Source organism: Nothobranchius furzeri, chromosome 6 (assembly GCF_043380555.1).
Source record: "Nothobranchius furzeri strain GRZ-AD chromosome 6, NfurGRZ-RIMD1, whole genome shotgun sequence".
NCBI lineage: Eukaryota > Metazoa > Chordata > Actinopteri > Cyprinodontiformes > Nothobranchiidae > Nothobranchius > Nothobranchius furzeri.
In genome coordinates, this window is record NC_091746.1 from 72,974,300 (window position 1) to 72,995,119 (window position 20,820).

The 20,820-nt window shown below is 44.6% G+C and overlaps 1 protein-coding gene across 2 annotated transcripts; it reads left to right on the forward strand.

Annotated features, from left to right (window-relative positions):
* Nucleotides 1-355: 355 nt before the first annotated feature.
* On the forward strand, nucleotides 356-18,235 carry nars1 (asparaginyl-tRNA synthetase 1). Of its 2 annotated transcripts, none has more exons than XM_015943434.3 (15): nucleotides 356-975; nucleotides 3,038-3,120; nucleotides 3,213-3,278; nucleotides 3,355-3,447; nucleotides 3,529-3,618; nucleotides 5,167-5,245; nucleotides 5,320-5,390; nucleotides 6,434-6,520; nucleotides 6,653-6,874; nucleotides 8,724-8,923; nucleotides 9,282-9,417; nucleotides 9,491-9,604; nucleotides 15,629-15,760; nucleotides 17,437-17,568; nucleotides 17,655-18,235. In XM_015943434.3, the coding sequence occupies exons 1-15, from the start codon at nucleotides 933-935 to the stop codon at nucleotides 17,784-17,786; spliced, it is 1,680 nt and encodes a 559-aa protein (XP_015798920.3). In that variant the 5' UTR covers nucleotides 356-932; the 3' UTR covers nucleotides 17,787-18,235. The 2 variants fall into 2 exon arrangements, with proteins under 2 accessions (XP_015798920.3, XP_015798921.3); XM_015943435.3 differs by having other exon boundaries at nucleotides 356-954.
* The last annotated feature ends 2,585 nt before the right edge of the window (nucleotides 18,236-20,820 follow it).

Consider the following 20,820-nt stretch of genomic DNA (forward strand, 5'->3'; position numbering starts at 1 on the left):
AGAGCAAAGTTCATATTAAAGAATAAAACAAACAAATATTGTTATTCAAACAATTATACAAAGAACTAATTGCTGATAAAAAATAAGATCTGCTTTGTTCTATTCCTTTATTTGCCTATTATGCATTAATTTTGATTTTTTTAACTAGTTACTATCAGTAAGTTTAATCATTTAATGTTTTTTTGCTTTTCTTTATTATTCTTTTAATAAAATGTAATGTAATATTTTATAATGTTTGAATAAATAAGTGAATAAATAATGTAGCAGCTGATTCTTGCTCATTCACAGGAAGAGACTAATAATAGTATTAGTAGTAGCCTAATAATATACGATTACAGAAAACAACTGTTGAAAAACAACCGTTTTTACACCGAGTGGTAAATCCAACAGGTTACAAGGTTTTAAAGAGTTTCATGATTACTCAGTTTCCAATTTTATGGTTAAGTTTTAGAATTTACCGGAGCTTTCCGTTGTGCTACATTCAAAGACATCCGAGGATTTCGGGACTTATTTCCTCCAAACTTCTATTTATTTTATTTTAAAGTACTATTCATATTCAAACCCCTATAAATAATTGTTTTATATTGACGCATGTTTTCTTTGTTGTTATTCATGGGATCAATAAGAAGTTGTCTTTTTACAGTCAGCGGTTTCTCAGCCTAGTTTTTTCTTGAATGTAGTATGTTCTGGCATTGATTATAGCCAATCAGATTTATTGTCATTGAAGTAACGTTGACTTGCTAGCCAATAAGATATCCCCAAATGGAAAAATCCCCGCCTCCTCCTCTGAGCTGCGGCAGAGCTGACGCAAAGTTGCGTGTTAGGTACAGCAGACGTCACCTGCAGTCAGCTTTTAGGGTCCGTTTTTTTAACCTTTTCGTTATAAAACCACCGTCTCATCTTCAGCAGAGGGTTATTTTACGCGGGTCAACATGGCGACCGACATAACAAAAGGTGTGGACAAAGTATCAGTGGGTAAGAAACGGAATACGCTCAGCCAGCGTTAGCTAGCTGCTTCGCTAGCTACATGTGTGTGTTTCGTCAGATTCATTCAGCGGTGAGGGCAGCTCGGTTTGCCGGTTTCTGGTTCTTTAGATTCGTATGGGACCGTTTCACATTGACCGAACCTGTCGAACACCAGGCTTAATGGAACCGGTTGATAAAGCCTGAGCTAACAGGCTAACGCTGAGCTAAAGCAGCTGTCATTAGTGGTGAGAACGTGAATGAAACCGAAATTTGTCAGTTAAAATCACCGATATTATTATTAGTATTATTATTATTGTTGTTGTTATTATTGTTATTGTAGGATTTATTATTATACAAGTAGGATTTATTATTATACAAGTAAACAAAATTAGAAAGTAAACTGGACCAAACTGCTTCAAATGATAAATATGATGATGGATAAACCTGAGATCTGCTATAGAAAATTATGAATTAAGATTCTGGTTTAAAATTCGGCTTTAGAGACATTTTGGTCATTTTGAACTTTATTTTTTTTATTTAACTAAGATAAACGTTAAGCAGCTTGAATTAGAGAGACATTTTCTGGTGGATTTGTTCCGGATTCAGAGAGAAATCATCTGTTCAGGCCCGGTGTTTCATCAGATGTTAACCGTTTAACCACTGACTCTGTTTTTCGTCACTTTTTCTGTCCCGAGACTCTGAGCAACAGGAAGCTTCAGAGCTCAACACATTTCTTCACTTTTCCTTTTAGTTTCTGTTTAGGAAGACATCAAATGCAACGATCTCTGGTATAAGTAGAAATGAAGGAGGTTGATCTTTAAGGACTTGGGGGGTCTAGAGAGGAGAAGCATGTGAAGCAGGTTGTCAGCAAGAGTGAAAAGAAAAGTGTAGAAGACGGTTGTCTGGTTAGAGACGGTGTCAGTGAGGACAAGCCAGGAGGACAGAACCAGAGGTTCGCTTTGGGAGAGATGAGGATGATCAGGAACAAGCCCATCAGAGGGAGGCAGGAGGCTGAGATACTGACCAAAAAGGTGAAATAGGACACGAAGCTAGTTGGTGTGAGGGTAGAGGACGCAGGAGACATGACTAAATGGAGAGAGATGATTGGTTGTGGAGACACCTGAAGGGACACACCCACAGAGAAAGAAGATCCATGAGTCAGACCTAAATCTGTGACCAAGTTCTTATTTTTAAATCATCATCAGGGGCAGTACATCTAGTAATCAGAGGGTTGTCGGTTTGATCCCACCTCATTCCTGATCATTCTGCCGTTGTGCCCTTGGGGAAGACGCTTCACCCTCCCTGCTGCCTGTGTTCGTCGCTTGGAGCAAAACTTCTGGTCACAAACAGTTAGGGATGTGTATTGGTGACATACTGGCGATACGATACGGGATACAGATGAGGCGATACGATACGCGATACAGAGGCGGCAATACGATACGCGATACAGAGGTGGCGATACAATACGCGATACAGAGGTGGCAATACAATATGCGATACAGAGGAGGCGATACGATACACAATACAGAGGAGGCGATACGACACAGAGGAGGCGATACGATACAGAGGAGCCGATACGATACAGAGGAGGTGATACGACACAGAGGAGCCGATACGATACAGAGGAGGCGATACGATACGCGATACAGAGGAGGCGATACGATATATTGCGATACATTCAGCCAGACGATATTAGTGATATTTTTAAGACAAATTATTGTGGGAAAATTCAATAAACAGTCTAAACTGATACTTCACATGTTTAACATGAGGTATCTGCACCATTATAGAGGGATTTACATTTCAGTGGTGGAAACAAAACCCATGGCACACTGCTGCCAGCTAGCGTTAACGTTTGAATTGCACCAAGAGAAAAGAAAATGCACAAATGTTTGCATGTAAATTCTTCCAAAAATTCAATGCACAGCTGTCAAATATCGATATATAATGTTGCAGGAAATAACACCACGACATGTTGCTAGATCAATGTTTTCTTACATCGCTACTGTTAGTAAAATCAAAGGTTTGTCTTCAGGGCATTTGACGTTGTCATGGTAACGTTTGTTTGCAGCCGAGCTGTACGTGTCTGATAAATGTGGCAGCGACGAGGACGGAGACGGTTCTGAGCAGAAACCCTTCAGAACTCCTCTAAAGGTGCGTGTGGGTCTAAAGATGCTGATGGCGCTGCTTTAGTTCGTCCACCAGTCGTTTACCTGTCAGCACTTCCTGTTGTTGAATCCCGTCAGGCGCTGCTGTTCGCTGGGAAGGAGCCGTTCCCGACTGTCTATGTGGAGTCCCAGAAGGAGGGGGAGGTGAGTCCCGCCGCCGCTCTAACAACTTCCTGTGTTTCTTCTTCTCTTGTTCTTTACCTGCCTTTGTTTTGGTCAGCGCTGGTCGGTGATCTCCAAAACCCAGATGAAGAACGCTAAGAAGGCCTTTAACCGCGAGCAGATGAAGAACGATGCCAAAGACAAGAAAGAGGTCTGTAGAGGTGAAGCAAGTGGGTTCTGGTTCTGGTTTGGAGAGGGTTAGAAAAATCTCAGGACTTGTTTTGGTGTTCAGGCTGAAGACAACGAGAGGAGGGAGAGGAACCTGGAGGAGGCCAAGAAGATACTCGTCACGAAGGACCCAAACCTGCCGGAACCAGAAACGGTTCGATTCTGAAGCTTTTCTTCACTCATCCGCAATCAGCTCAGGAGTTTCGTCTGTTAGAAAACATTTAGAATTTCTACGAGTTCGGGTTCTTTCGGACTTTGTGCGATTCCATCAGATATGAAGTTAGAGTGGACGTTGAAAAGTTCTGGTGAGAAATCTAAAATTAAACGTCCAAATATGCAGTAAACACTATTTCAAAAAAGTATGGAAAATATTTCAAATGATAATAGTAATAGTAATAATAACAATAATAATAAGCGTAGTAGTAATAATTATAGTATTAATAACAATAATAATAATGATAGTATTGGTAGCAATAATAATAATAACAATAATAAGAGTAGTAGTAATAATTATAGTATAAATAACAATAATCCTAAAAATATTTGTAATATCAGTTGTAACAATAATATTATTAATAATAAGAGTAGTAGTAATAAATATAGTAATAATAATAGTAATTATAATATCAGTTGTTACAATATTACTACTAGTAGTAGTTGTAATAAATATAGTAATAATATAATAGTAATGATAATATTAGTTTTAACAATATTACTAGTAGTAGTAGTTGTAACAAATATAGTAATAATAATAGTAATGATAATATTAGTTGTAACAATATTAGTACTACTACTACTGCTAATAATATAGTAGTAGTAGTAATAAACAGTAATAATAATAGTAATGATAATATTAGTTGTAACAATATTACTACTACTACTAATAATGGTAGTAGTAATAAACATAGTAATAATAATAGTAATGATAATATTAGTTGTAACAATATTACTACTACTACTACTAATAGTAGTAGTAGTAGTAGTAGTAATAATAAATATAGTAATAATAGTAATGATATTAGTTATAATAATAGTATTAATAAATTTAGTAATAATAATAATGGTACAATTACTAGAAACATTATTAATTACAATAATAATTATAAGGATGAAGATGATGATAATAATAAAGGCAGTTCCAAAATAATGTTAAATATAAAAAGAAGCTCAGTAATGAAACTCTTAAATTCCACATTGAGACAAATATAGTCATTTATTAAAGATTGTAGAACATAATCTGATATAAATCCTAATTCCTCTGAGATCACTAAAGTGTTTCTGAATAAGTGAATAATATAAACACTTGATATTAAATAATAATTTAGAGTTGAAACTTTTCTAGATGGTTTTAGTGTTATAGGTTTTTATTCGGGTCGTGCCGGCTCTCGACCACCAGGCGGTTTTTAAGCTTCCAGTGGAGAAACATAAATGACCCGCACTTGTACAGAGTAAGGACTCCAAAGTGCTTTACACTACAGTGTATCAGTCATCATTTAACACCAACATTCACACACTGGTGGTGGTGAGCTATAAACCGTTATAAAATGATGTCAGATTCTTTCATTATTTCATGGTAATTGAGTGTTTTTAGTCTGATTGGAGTAAAAGTAATTATTAATTTCTTTGTCATTTTCTGATGATGAAACAAGTTTTACTGCGTGAATGTTGGTGATTAAACTAACGGGTCGGACTGTTTGTTCAGGTTAAAATCCACCAGCTGGAGGCCAAGAGAGGTCAGAGGGTCAAAGTGTTCGGATGGGTCCATCGTCTCCGGCGGCAGGGTGAGAACAGAACCACAACCCATCGTCTGGTTCCACCTGGAGCTCCGAGTCCACTGATGTTTTCTCTCCCACAGGGAAGAACCTGATGTTCATCGTGCTGCGGGATGGAACCGGGTTCCTCCAGAGCGTTCTGTCTGATAAACTGGTATCGTCTTGTTTTTACTCGGGTTCTGATCCAGATCTCATCTCTTTCCTTTTCCTGGAATGCTTTCATTTAGTCCTCCACACCTTCTGAAGCTATTTCCCGCTTTGTTTGACTCCTCAGCTCTGGCTCTTGTTCCTGAACAGGGTGGAACATTTTTTAAGGCGGGAAACAAAAATGAGAGTTTTAGGTTGAATTACAGGTGAACCGTTTCTGAAACTGGATCAAAACTCATCAGAGTTCAGAAGCAGAACCTGAAACGTCCTTCAGCTGAAGAAACGACCTCGCTGAAGCTAAAATCTAAAGTTTTTTCTGTCTTTGATGTTTTCCATAAGATCTGATCCAAATCAGCTGCTGTGTTGTGGTACTGGCTCATCCCTTTAGTTATGCTGCCAGTTTATTGCCTGATTAATTCATGGGGTTGAGTTCTTATTAGCAAACCTCTGAAATGTTCTGGTACCGGAACTGAACAGCTCTGAAGTTCTGGAGAACTTTGGATCCAGAACCACAGGAACATCTGGATCCCGGTCCAGGATCGGTTGGCTTTCCATTGTTTGTGTAACGTAATAGACTCGTTTTCCCAGCATGCTTAGCAGCACGTCCATGCAAAAGCGGCTGTGCCCGCAAAGTCACGGGATAATTGTGAGCTCACGTGTGATTTCACCAGTTCACGCGTTAATTAGCAAAGAGAAAGATGGGGAGCTTAGATCCAAACGGTCCGTTGTTTACTTCCTGTTCCGCTGACCTCTGACAAGGACGCGTCACAGGTAACGACGTGTTCCGTTTAGAGTTAGGCAGTCAGAAATCTGCACGTGACTTTTGTTTTGAAAGTTGGCACGTTTGACACTGCTCCTGTGTTTGACTTCCTGTTTGACTCGATCTGAACTGGTGAGCTCGTCGTCTTCTGGAAGCAAAAAAAAAAATAGACCTGAAGCATAAAGTTAGCGTCGTTAGCCGTGTTTTGCACTTTGCAGACGTTACGCGACGCTTGTGCATTCAGTGGAATGTCAGGTTAATCTGTAATCCAAAGTGTGTGTGTGTTTTAGTGTCAGTGCTACCACGGCCTGGTTCTGTCTACAGAGAGCACCGTGGCTCTGTACGGTACCATCACTCCGGTTCCTGAGGGGAAGCAGGTAAACACACCTGACGCTGCAGATGAGTGGATCTGTGGTTTATAACAGAAATAAACCGGTGATGAAAGTGAGACGTCGTGCAGCTGGAATAATCTAAATCTGGACTTTTTCTCCCTCGCCTTCGTCTCCCAGGCACCTGGCGGTCACGAGCTTCACTGTGACTTCTGGGAGCTGATCGGCTTGGCGCCAGCAGGTGGCGCCGACAACCTGCTGAACGAAGAGTCTGACGTGGACGTGCAGCTGAACAACCGACACATGCTGATCCGAGGAGAGAACGTCTCCAAGATCCTCCGGGTCAGATCCACGGTCACGCAGTGTTTCCGGGACCACTTCTTCAGCCGTGGATATTACGAGGTGTGTGTGTGTGTGTGTGTGTGTGTGTGTGTGTGTGTGTGCGTGTGCGTGTGCGTGTGCGTGTGCGTGTGCGTGTGCGTGTGTGTGTGTGTGTGTGTGTGTGTGTGCGTGTGTGTGTTTGTGTGTGTGTGTGTGTGTGTGTGTGTCAAACATATTGAGCTTAATGCATTTTTACCTAAAATCTCAGGGAAAAATATACATTTCTGTAAACTGAACGTTTCTTTGTTAAACCTGCGGCTGAATTTTAAACTTTGGTCGTGCAGCAAAGCTTCAGACTCTTTCTGCACCGGTTCTGAGAAACTATTTAGATCTTTAACCAACAGAAAATTCTTTAAACTTCAAATTAACCCTTTGGAGTCCATGGATGCGTATCCGCGTCTTTTGAACAGGTCTGATTTGGGACGCTGTAGCAGCGAGACTCTGCCTCCCTGAGTTTCAGTTTCAATTCATTTTTAAAAAGGAGATTATAAACTACACCCCAGTTTTTAAATAGCAACGTAAAAGCGGAGTTATACTAAACTAAAAAACTACCTATTTTTAGACAACCTGATAACTTGTCAAAAGAGCAGTTTAGTAATCCGTGAGAGGGAACGTGCTTGTGAACATAAAAACATGAGATCCTGTTGCTGTTGGTGGAAGTCTCACATATTCAGCTGATAAAAAGCATCATTATGAAGCTGAGAGAGAGAGGAAGGCTGCACGAGTAACGAGATGTGTGCAAAAAGGAGCCGCTTGGCGGGGAAAGTAGTGGCGCGAACGGAGTAACAACAAACAATTAGACAGATATTGACGGTAAACTTCATATTTTGGAGCGATCTGGACAGATATATTGTCTCTGCAGTTTAGTAGGCTTTTATTAGGCTTATATAAAGGATGATGAGAAGGATAAATGTCCACCAGGCAGTTCAGATCGTACGGCTGTTTTTTGAACTGGAAGCAGAGGAAGTGGACGGAGACTCACAGCCGCAGTCTGAGACAAACAGCGAGGATGTTGATGACGATGTGGCAGATCCATCCTTCCTCATAGAAGAGTTGGGTCATGATGAGGTAGAGGATGAAGGCAGAGATGCAGCTCCTCGGAGATCCAACAAGAGGAGTGGGCGGCGCCGCGCAGCTGTCAGATCTCGGCGTGAGACAGAGCCACTCTTCTCTCTCCAAAATGCATGTACATTATTGCCAAATTAATAAAATAAGTAGACATTCAGATAGTCCAGGTTGTCCTGAAAAAAATGATATCGCATGAGGCAATATTTATTGTTTTTATTAGAAAATACAAAAGAAAAACCAAAATGAGTCAAAAACGGTGATTTACACCCTGGACCCCAGAGGGCTAATAATTATTTTTATTTATTTTTTTGTTATTTGCTGTATTTATTCATATTTTTTATAAATGTAGTCTAGATTACCATTCTAAATTATAAAAAAAAAATTTGTCATAAATGTTTGTTGGTTTCACAGTAAAATAAACAACTTTTTTCCAATGCGGATTTCATGTTTTTGAGTGATTTAAGGTCTAATATGCAACCCCTTTATGTCCAAACATAAAAAATAAGTATAAATTCTTAAAGTCCAGGTTGTGCTGAAAAAATTGATGCCACATAAGGCAGTGGTTATGGCTTTTATTTTGGAAATCCAAAGGAAAACTCTAAATGAGTCAAAAACGGTGATTTACACCCTGGACCCCAGAGGGTTAAATATAATTTAATTAAAAATAAAGATCCACTCAGCATCAAATCAACATTGAATTCAAACTAAAAGCCTAACCCTTCTAAACCAGTATTAAACGATGACTGGAGCTCCAGAACCTGCTGGTTCGGACTGATGGATAACCTCTGGGCACCTTTTCCAGATCACTCCGCCCACGCTGGTTCAGACCCAGGTGGAGGGCGGCTCCACCCTCTTCAGTCTCAACTACTTCGGCGAGCAGGCCTACCTGACCCAGTCCTCCCAGCTCTACCTGGAGACCTGCATCCCCGCCTTGGGAGACACGTTCTGCATCGCCCAGTCCTATCGGGCCGAGCAGTCCCGCACCCGCAGGCACCTGTCTGAGTGAGTCATCTGACCCGCCATCTGAACTGGGAACACTGGTTTCTTTAAAACTTCCTGGCTGGTTTAACTTGAGAGATCCCGTTTACAGACCGGACCAGGACATCCTGGTACCTCCTGACCCAAACCAGGTTTATTCTCCAGGAAGCGTTTAATCCTCAGCTGAGCTGCAGGCTTTAGTGGATTTAGACTCTGAAGCACACTGGACTGATTTCCTGCTCTCTGATTGGACAGTTTTAGTTAGTTTGAGGGTAAAAATGAAATATCCGCAGCAGTTTTGATTCTGATCCCTCCCCAGCGGCAGGCGTTTGTTCTGCTCACGCGTTGTGGTGGTGTGACGCTAACGCTCTTCTCTGCTCAGGTACACTCACATCGAGGCGGAGTGTCCCTTCATTTCTTTCGAGGACCTGCTGAACCGGCTGGAGGACCTGGTGTGTGACGTGGTGGATCGGCTGCTGAAGTCCCCCGCTGCAGAGCTGCTGCACGACATCAACCCGGTATGTTTACGCAGCGCTCTGGTCGACCGCGCCCTCAGAAGTTTCCTCCTGATGACGTGGTTCTGTTCTCCAGGAGTTCAAACCCCCCAAGAGGCCGTTCAAGAGGATGAACTACAGCGAAGCCATCGAGTGGCTCAGAGAGCACGACGTCAAGAAGGACGACGGCACCTATTACGAGTTCGGAGAGGTGATTGGTCTCGATCAGCGTAACCTGCTGAGTAGGAGCTCGACGAGTCACGAAACGGGAAAGCTGTTGCCAGTAAAGTCATGTAGAGTAAAGTAAAGATGGCCGAAGCAGATCTGCTCACGTCTGCGTTCCATCAGAACACTCTGGTTGGCCTTCTGTTCAGTTTTTCACTAAAGTCTAAATTTTCTCCAAAACTCTCAAAAGCCGCTGAATAAGCTTTGTCTTTGAACCCAAAGGTCAGATAGCATCGGGTGATTGGGCGAATTTATCGCCCATCGATGATGGGCTAAACTCATGATGGTGAGATCTTGGTGTGGCAAGATGGCGCCAGTGTTTTTGGCCGGCCTTCCACCTTGCGGTCTCCTATTGTTTCTGAACTTTCTTTCCACGTAATCGCAATCATCAAGTATGATCGCTCTACTCTTCTGGACGTTGGCAATGTGCCTGTCTCCACCTGCTGTGAGGGATTTCCACCATACCTCTTGCCCGCTGCTCCCTAGACCTCCTCTCTACCGGTGTCGGATGCCGTGTCGCTTCCGTGGCTGGAAGCATCGCGGCTGTCGAGCCGGGCGACTGGTGAGGCTTAGAGGCTTTCTGGCCCGCTCAACTGCCTCCTTCAGCATTTCTGTCGGCGTGGGGCCCAGCCTGTGTTCCTCTTGGCGATCCCTGGATCCGGCAGTTCCATATCTGATCCCGTTGGAGTTGCCCAGGGATCCGGCGGGCCCACAGCTCCGCTCTGTGCCAATGGTGCTGTGCCGTCGTGGAATCTGCCCAGCCAACCTTCTCCTAGTGCTGACGTCATCGGCGGTCTGCTCCACGGCTCGGAATGTGCATCAAGACTCGACCTCCATCAGCTTTGCTCTTATAAACGCGAGATCCATCAGAAATAAAACTTTTACACTAAGAGATCTTTTCCGTGATCGAGCGCTGGACTTTCTCTGCGTCGTGGAATCCTGGATCGCCCCGGGTGAGTCAGCTGCTCTAGCGGAGACTCCCCCCCCCCCCGCATGTTCATTCATAAACTCTCCAAGACAATGCTCGTGGAGGAGGCCTTTTAACTATTTTCAATTCTTCATTTACCTCTAATCCTTTTTCTTTTTCCACCGAAATGACCTCCTTTGAACTGAGTGCTTTTTAACTGCCCTCCCCCCCGATACAATAAGAACTTCATAACTGATTTCTCTGCTCTCTTAGCTGAGATTTTTGCTCGATATCAACGTGTTCTCATTCTTAGAGACTTTAATATTCACATCTGCTGTCTGGAAAACCATTTCTCACAGATTTCCTTAGTCTAATTCAGCGGTTCCCAAACTTATATAGCCGCGCACCCCCTTCTATGTCCCGACCATGTCAACGCACCCCCCCCCCCCAGCCCCCACATCAGGGCAGGGGGGGGCTGCGTCTCTCTCTCTCTCTCTCTCTCTCTCTCTCTCTCATATATATATTTATATATATATATATTATATATATATATATATATATATATATATATATATATATATATATATATATATATATATATATATATATCAGATGTCAAGCTACACAGACAGGGTTAAAAAAAATTCCCCATCACTTTCATTTTTTAAATAGTAATTAATAAACATTCGATACCATTACAATTTCCTTTGATTTCATTTTAAATAAATATTTAGAGTGCCCAGGTAGCACATCAAAAATGCAATTTAACGGTTTTCTTAAAGTAGGAACGTTTAACCTGTGCGGCCAGAGCGCTCTCCTTCCTTCTGCTCTGCGTAAACCTGAGCTGATCACCTACTTGTGCGTAATCAAATGTCAATAGGGGACAAGATATAGCCTTGATGTTCACTTTTACCTCAGACCGACTTATTGCTGTTTTATGGTGAGGCTGAATCTGCGATCCGCTGTCATGCGGACTGGAATGACACATGCTGCAGTAACATGAGCTGTGGTCAGGTTCATGAGGAGTCACTGGCTGGAGCGGACCCGACTCATCCCAGAAGCTAATATCTTAATTTGACCTTGAATGAAAAATAACCTCTTAAAAGTTTTTATCACGGTGGAGGCAGCGTTCATTTCTGCCTTCAGTCTGACGGCGCGCCGGAGTTAAAGCAGCGTGTGCGCTTATTGAATCTGTGTGCGTGTGTGCGCGCGGCACAGCCGCTCAAGTCACCGCGTCTCGCGCTATTTAAACCAATGTTGTAAAATTCCTTCCGCCCAGCCCAGATGTGCTCACTTGTGCACCCGTGAGCCGTGGTTCAGCCGGAACGCGTCTGACCTCTGACAGACGCACTCTGAACTTCAGATCTTCAGCGCGTTGTCAATAGCCTGAATGGGAATCATTTCTTGTTATTTAGTTACATCCACAATGTTCTGTGTGTGAGGTTTACAACGTCAGAACACCTGCATGAGACAGGTGTTAATTACAATCTGCCAGAATGACTCGCCACCTTCAGATTCCTCCAACACCGTTAAAAATGATCAAATACGGAACATATCGGCGTGTGCAGGCCAGAGTGCTGAAGCTCGGCGCATTGTTATTATGAAGCTAGGGAACATGTGGAGGACACACACACGTGCGCGCAAAAATATACTTGTTTTCAATTACATTTATTGTGCCCACTTACTTTTTCTTAGGCCCACCCACAAATGAGTTTCTGGCTACGCTAATGGTGACATATGACAGACTTCTCTGAGCTCCGCAGCCATTACACTTTTCACCTCGCGCACCCCCTAGCGGCAGCTCGCGCACCCCCAGGGGTGCGCGCACCACACTTTGGGAATCCCTGGTCTAACTGATGCTTTTTTTTTTTGTATGACCTTCTTCACCTCTCTCTCTTTATTCTGCTCTCCCCACCAATTCCACCTTCCTCAGGATCCACTGATTTCCCTCTTTCCTGTTCACTCTCTCTCTTTCTTTACATTTTTTTAATCACAATTGCCTATTTTTGCTCATTTTAAAAATATTTTTCAACATTTTCTAAATGCTTTTTTATATTTTTACATCTTTTGTTTTTGTGAAGCGCCTCGTGATTTTTATCTTGAGAGGCGCTATAGAAATGATTTCTTCTTCTTCTTCTTTCGGTTTGACCTAGTCTGTAGATGCTCCAACTAGGGATGCAACGATACCACTTTTTTACAAACCGATACTTGGATCCGAGTACTCGCCGATACCGATTACCAATACCGATACTTCTACCACACAAAAAAAAAAGCGATGATTTGGAATACAGATTTTATTTTCTTCTCTGCTTTAAACAGGAAAAGACTGTGAGGGAGATAAAAAGTAAAATATATGAATGGAAATCGTCACAAAACTAAAATATTTGGTGAACAGAAATGGCAAGTTACTGTGAAGCCATTTTCAAGCAACTGCATTGGCATCGATTAACTTTTACCGATACCGATACTAGTACTGGATTCGATACCGATGCCAGTATTGTATCGGTGCATCCCTAGTTCCAACTCATGTACACTCACATACTCTCGACCTTGTGCTCTCACCTAGTCTGTTGTTAAATGATCTATCTCTTTTAGAAGTCTGCTGGTCTGACCATATGCTTATTTCGTTTGATATTTTTTTTTACCTGTTAACAATCATTCACACTGTCCATCACGTTCGTTACGGCGCATCATTAACTCTGAAACAGCAGGGTCTTTTGTCCGTGCTTTTTCTGTGTCTGGTCTGCCTAGTCAGCTTAGCCTGGATGATCAAATGGCTTTTTTTGATGATAAATGTCTTACAGTCGTCAATTCTGTTGCTCCTCTGAAACCTGCTCACGCCAAACATAAATCTGACCCTTGGCTCAACTCTCATACTCGAAGTTTGAGAAAACTTTGTAGACGGGCTGAGCGCAAATGGAAAAAAGACCACCTCCAGATTTCATATCAGATTTTTCAAGACCTCTGGTCCAAATGTCAACAAGCAGTTATGCATGCCAGAAGCTATTACTTCTCTAAAACCGGTCCAATCCAAGAGTTCTTTACAAAACTTAATTCGGTTCTCATCCCTCATGAGTCCACCTGCTCAGTTATTGCACCAAATCTCCCGGATCAGTTTCTAGATTTCTTTTCTGATAAGGTTTCCTCTATCAGGGCTAGCTTATCACTCCTCTATCAGGGCTAGCTTATCACTCCCTCTGCACTCCCTTCCTACCTTAACCTTTAATACAGCGCCCTTCCTCAGCTTTGAACCTATTTCCCTACCATGCCTGCAATCTTTGCTTCTGTCGATGAAACCATCTGGTTCCCCAGACGACATCCTTCCTCCGTGCCTCCTGAAAGAGGTGTTCGCAGCTATAAGTCGTTATATCCTACACTTTATCAATACCAGTCTTATTTCCAGTGTTGTACCCCCTGTCTTCAAACATGCTGTGGTTCAGCCGCTTCTAAAAAAAAGCAGGCCTTGACACCTCGGTTCTTTCTAAATTATCGCCCTATTTCCAAGCTTCCATTTCTGGCAAAAATCCTGGAGAAGGTGGTCTATGATCAGCTATCAACTTTTCTAGCCCATCATAACATAATGGATGTCTTTCAGTCAGGTTTTCGACCCCTGCACAGCACTGAGTCCTCTCTCCTCCGTGTCTTCAATGACATTTTTATGGCTACTGATTCTGGCTCCTATGCTGTGTTATTACTTCTCGATCTGTCCGCCGCCTTTGACACCGTCAACCACGACATCCTTTTATTGCTGCAATACGTGGTCCAGCCCTAACTTGGTTTAGGTCTTATCTGTCTAACAGGTCCCAACGGGTGGTGTTGAACAGCATCTCATCTCGCTCTGCTCCTCTCTCGTGTGGGGTCCCGCAGGGATCTATTCTGGGGTCCTTAGTTGTTTTGTCTTTACCCCCTTCCCCCCAGCTTATGCCTCTGTCAGGTTTCAGCGATGGGTTTCAGTCACTCTTATGGAAGTCAGTCAGAGAAAGGAGAGGGGACTCCTCTTGTTCACAAACAATCTTTGTTCTATAGTGTGTCACATGTCATCATTTGACCAATCACAGTCAGAGACGGCACGCCTTACTCGTTTAAAACAAACGCCAGTAAATGGATCTGGATTTAGGGACGCTGGAGGAGAAACACGTGATGAGATAATCTCATAATATTGTAACATTTCTGCTGCATTAAAGAGTCAGATCAGCATTTTCCCCTTAGCAGTGGTTTATTAACTCATTCACTGCCAGTGTTTCTCACCGTTTTTACTGTTTTTTTTAAGAGCCACAGAACGTTGCGCGCTAGGATGATGTCGACGCCAAAACAACCAAAACAAAGAGGAGACTCACCTCCTACATCAGGAAGAATCCGCGCGTTTCGAGCGTTATCCGTTCTTTCATAATCCGTTGTTGAATTGTGATCGGCAGAAGCTTTTCCGGTTCGCGCCTCGCTTTTTTTACAACAGCGGCCCAAAACGATCTCCTAACACATGGATGTTCTGCTTCCTGATCACATGACGTGTGACGTACGTGGATGAAGATCGGCTTCAGAGCTGAGATGTTTGTTCTCACGGAGCGGGGGCTCGTCGACGCCCTCTGACCACCACCAGCAGGCAAGGTGGGTTAAGTGTCTTGCCCAAGGACACAACAGCAGAATTCTCTGTCCGGAGCCGGGATTGAACCTGCAACCTTCTGATTGCTGGACAACTCGCTACACCCATTCTACACCGTAAACACTTTGGTCTAACCTCACAAATCCAAATGGATGTCTAACTCACCGTTCAAAGCCTCACATCACTGACAGAATAACGACGTCTCACGTCCACAAGGGTCCGATAAAATAGTCGCCACAACGAGCCAACTTAAACCTTCAGAGTTTCCTTCAGGTGCTCCTACTTCTTATCATAACCGCCGTTAGCAACCGACAGGTGAAACGTCACCTGTGCAAATAGAAACCTGCATCATTTGTCGGACCAAAGAATGTCTGTTGGAAATGTTTTACGTCTCGTGAGAAACGCCAAACCCTTTTTCGGTGAAATAAAATCTGATGTGGCTGATCTGAGTGACGTGAACGTTTCCCGTTACGGGTGTTGACTCTGTCCCGTCCGTCTCCCAGGACATCCCCGAGGCTCCGGAGAGGCTGATGACCGACGCCATCAACGAGACCATCCTGCTCTGTCGTTTCCCCGCCGAGATCAAGTCCTTCTACATGCAGAGGTGTCCTGAGGACCGACGCCTCACCGAGTCGGTACGAAACTCACCGATCCAGTTTGTGTTTCTTCTCAGGCGACAGAAACTTTCTAACCAGGAATGTTTCAGCTTCAAGGTGGGAAACAGGCTCTTGGAGACAAAACACCCCCGGAACTCTGAGCTGTGGCTCTTCAAAATAAGAGCTTCAGGAGCACTCATCATCGTTGTTCGCTTTAGCAGCTCTCCATCCTGATAAAATAATAATCATCAGTAGGTTTTGTTTCTACGCACAGCAGTTTCATAGGATTCTGTAAAATATCATGGAGCATAAATCTGCAGTTACTGGTTTATGTCAGTAGGAGGCAGAGTTGAGCTGATAGATGGGCTTCAGGAGGTTTGATCAAATGGAGAAGAGCCCAGAGGTTCTGACTTTTAAAACATCACAGGGGAGTTCCGCCGTCAGAAGAACAGGAAGTGAACATCTCTCAGAAGGAAGCTTTTATGGAATCTAGGGTCGTCACGGTGTGAAAATCAAACCTCACGGTTATTTTGACCAAAATTACCACGGTTTTCGGTATTATCGCGGTATTTTTTTAAACGTCTTACATTTTCAGACAGTTAAATAAACCCTGTATATCAGGAAAGTATTGTCCTCAGTTTGTGTCTAAATTTAGCCTAAAATGTGTTATTTTGTAATTATGTGTTTTATTTGTTTACATTTTTCCCCTTTAGTCTTTAAAATACCAATATTTGCCCATAACTTCTTATTTTATGTCTGTTTGATGTCATCATTTTAAAAATATTAGATCAGGTGATACTCAAGTAGCCTTCTAATCAGATACTTTTTTACCCTTACTTGAGTAATAAACCCTATATCAGGAAAATATTGTCCTCGGTTTGTGTCCTTCCAGTGAGCTTTGCAGATGTGGGAAAATGTCATCAGGCAGTAATCATTGTTAAATTCATAATTATTCTCGGAGAGAGACCAACTCTTATCTGCCCCTGGGAGCCCCGTCATGCATAGCGTCATTTCAACATGGCGGTGTCCGCGACACGGTTTATATGCAGGTAGCGGCGCTGCGGCTGCTTTATATAGCCACTCGTTGCATTCTCCCTCAACCCAACTCCTCGGATCACGCATTTTAGCTAAAACGCTAACGTTAGCTTGCCTTGCGTTGACTGTAGAGTTGTGGGTGATGGTCACGCAGATGTGTCATGAGATTTGAAGCGTTGCTGCCTTTCACAGACACTTTTTCTGCACGTGCTGCAAACAGGATAGCCGTCTTCTATCAACTGTCCCTCGGCATTCTTCAAATATCCAAAAGATGCCCGTACTTCCTACTTTGTCTTCTTTGAGGGATAATAAATGTCCTGAGTGCTGCCGTCTCCTCCTTTGGCCATTATTTCAGCTTTAGCTTCAAGAAAGTTTTGGTTGTAAACAACAAAGTGCGCATGTGCCGTCGGCAACTTCAGCAGATTATACGGTGGCTGGTAAGGGTCACCGCGCCTACACCGCAGCCACGATAATCCACCGAGATAATATATGTTTTAAAAAAAAAGACGGTTATTATTATTGTCAACTTTTTTTACCGGGGTTTACTGCTACACCAGTTACCGTGACAACCCTAATGGAATCTGCTGTTAGTCTAGACTAGCGTAATCGTGTCCAGGTGTTGTTGTTTTCTAATCGGAGCTGCTTCAGCGGGGTCTCAAACAGAAGCTGTGGGTCTGCAGGTGGACGTGTTGATGCCGAACGTCGGGGAGATCGTCGGAGGTTCGATGCGTATCTGGGACTCTGATGAGCTGCTGGAGGGGTACCAGAGAGAGGGGATTGACCCGACTCCGTACTACTGGTACACCGACCAGGTAACTGACCCAAACGGGTCGTTGTGAGTTGCCGCCGTGGCGCTGGTTCATTCAGGGTAGAATTTGAGGTTCTGGTTGTGTTTCAGAGGAAGTTTGGGACGTGTCCTCATGGCGGTTATGGTCTGGGTTTGGAGCGGTTCCTCACCTGGCTGCTCAACAGACACCACATCAGAGACGTGTGTCTGTACCCGCGCTTCATCCAGCGCTGCCGACCCTGAACTCCACACATCTGGATCAGCGCCCCCTAGAGCCAGCGTGTGCTGCTTGCTGCTCGTTGAGTCCACCGGTTTCTTCTATCGTCTCAAATCTCATCGCTAACGAGCTTCTCAGACGGAGTTCTGCTCCTAAAAGCTTCGCCCTCGTCTCTTCTGTCACCTGAACTCGGCTGGATCACGTTTATCTTTACAGAAACTCACAGATTTTATCCTAAATACTGCTGAACAGGAAGTCTGTCTAATTAAATCAGATATTTATCTGGAATTTGACTTTAATATGTAACGTTTAAAACTCAAAGTATAAATTCACAGATAAATAAAAGATCTGAAGTTTGTTTCCTTCTGAAATCATTGTTTTCCCATCAGTGCTGATCCAAAAACGCCTCGCTGCTCGTTTGTTCTTCATCTCAAATGTGTGAAAATGCACTGAAATAAAACCCATTCAACCTGGAGGATTTCTGAGTTTATTTTAATCACTGAGTCTAAAATAGAGCTCAAAGACCGGTATTAGTAAAATGCTGTCAGACTGTTGGAATTACAATAAAATCTTGTGTTTGTATCCATCCATCCATTTTCATCCGCTTATCCAGAGTCGGGTCGCGGGGGCAGCAGCCTAAGTCGAGACGCCCAGACTTCCCTCTCCCCAGCCACTTGGGCCAGCTCCTCCGGGGGAGTCCCAAGACGTTCCCTGGCCAGGAGAGAGACATAGTCCCTCCACCGTGTCTTGGGTCTACCTTTAGGTCTCCTCCCGGTTGGATGTGCCTGGAAAACCTCACCAGGGAGGCGTCCTGGAGGCATCCTGACCAGATGCCCAAGCCACCTCAACTGGCTCCTTTCATTGTGGAGGAGCAGCGGGTCTACTCCAAGCCCCTCCTGGATGACCAAGCTTCTCACCCTATCTCTAAGGGAGAGCCCAGACACCCTGTGGAGAAATCTCATTTTGGCCGCTTGTATCAGTGATCTCGTTCTTTCGGTCACTACCCAAAGCTCATGACCATAGGTGAGGGTAGGAACGTAGATCGACCGGTAAATCGAGAGCTTCGCCTTCTGACTCAGCTCTCTCTTCACTACGACAGACCGGTACAACGCCCGCATCACTGCAGATGCAGCACCAATCCGCCTATCCATCTCACGCTCCAGTTTTCCCTCACTCGTGAACAATACTTAAACTCCTCCCCTTAGGGCAGGACCTCATCCCTGACCCGGAGAAGACCATGGTCTCAGATTTAGAGGAGCTGATTCTCATCCCAGCTACTTCACACTCGGCTGCGAACCGCTCCAGCGAAAGCTGAAGATCACCTTCTGATGAAGCCAACAGGACCACATCATCTGCAAAAAGCAGAGACCTGATCCTCAGGCCACCAAAACGGATGCCCTCCACACCTTGGCTGCACCTAGAAATCCTGTCCTTAAAGGTTATGAACAGAATCGGTGACAAAGGGCAGCCTTGGCGGAGTCCAACTCTCACTGGGAACGAGCCCGACTTACTGCCGGCAATGCGGACCAAGCTCTGACACCGGTCATACAGGGACCTAATGGCCCGTATCAGAGGGCCTGGTACCCCATACTCCCGGAGTACCCCCCACAGGGCCCCTGAAGGACGCGGTCAAACGCCTTCTCCAAATCCACAAAACACACGTAGACTGGTTGGGCAAACTCCCACGCACCCTCCAGGATCCCCCTAAGGGTATAGAGCTGGACCAGTGTTCCACGGCCAGGACGAAAACCACATTGCTCCTCCTGAATCTGAGGTTCAACAATCCAACGGACCCTCCTCTCCAGAACCCCTGAACAGACCTTACCAGGGAGGCTCAGGAGTGTGATCCCCCTGTAGTTGGAACACACCCTGCGGTCCCCCTTTTTAAATAAGGGGACCACCACCCCGGTCTGCCAGTCCAGTGGGACTGCCCCCGATGTCCACGCGATATTGCAGAGCCGCGTCAGCCAACACAGCCCCACAACATCCAGAGCCTTAAGGAACTCCGGGCGGATCTCATCCACCCCTGGAGCCTTGCCACAGAGGAGCTTTTAACCACCTCAGTGACCTCAGCACCAGAAATTTGAGAGGCCAACCCAAAGTCCCCAGACTCTGCTTCCTCACTGGAAGACGTGTCGGTGGGATTGAGGAGGTATTCGAAGTAATCTGCCCACCGATCCACAACGTCCTGAGTAGGGGTCAGCAGCACACCGTCCCCACTATAGATAGTGTTGGTAGCGCACTGCTTTCCCCCCCCGAGGCGCCGGATGGTGGACCAGAATCTCCTCGAAGCCGTACGGAAGTCTTGCTCCATGGTCTCACCGAACACCTCCCACTCCTGGGTTTTTGCTTTGGCGACCACCCAAGCCACGTTCCGCTTGGACTACCGGTACCCGTCAGATGCCTCTGGAGTCCCACAGGCCAAAAAGACCTGATAGGGCTCTTTCTTCAGCTTGACCGCATCCCTAACTGCCGGTGTCCACCAGCGGGTTCGGGGGTTGCCACCACGACAGGCACCGACGATCCTGCGACCACAGCTCCGGTCGGCTGCCTCAACAATGGAGGCACGGAACAGGGTCCATTCAGACTCAATGTCTCCCGTCTTCCCCGGATTATTTTGGAAGTTCTGTCGGAGGTGGGAATTGAAGCTCCTTCTGACAGGAGACTCTGCCAGACGTTCCCAGCAGACCCTCGCGATACGTTTGGGCCTGCCTGGTCTGACCGGCATCCTCCCCCACCATCTGAGCCAACTCACCACCAGGTAGTGGTCAGTTGACACCTCCTCCCCTCTCTTCACCCGAGTGTCCAAGATGTGCGGCCATCATCGAGCTGCGGCCTAAGGTAACCTGGTGCCAAGAGCACATATGGACACCTTTATGTTTATGTTTATTTATTTGGCAGACGCTTTTATCCAAAGCGACTTACAGTTTATAACCTATAGGGCATGTTGTGATCTGTGGGGGAAACCGGAGTACCCGGAGGAAACCCACGCATGCATGGGGAGAACACGCAACTCCACGCAGAAAGGCTGCAGTCGAGTTTCAAACCTGCAACCTTCGT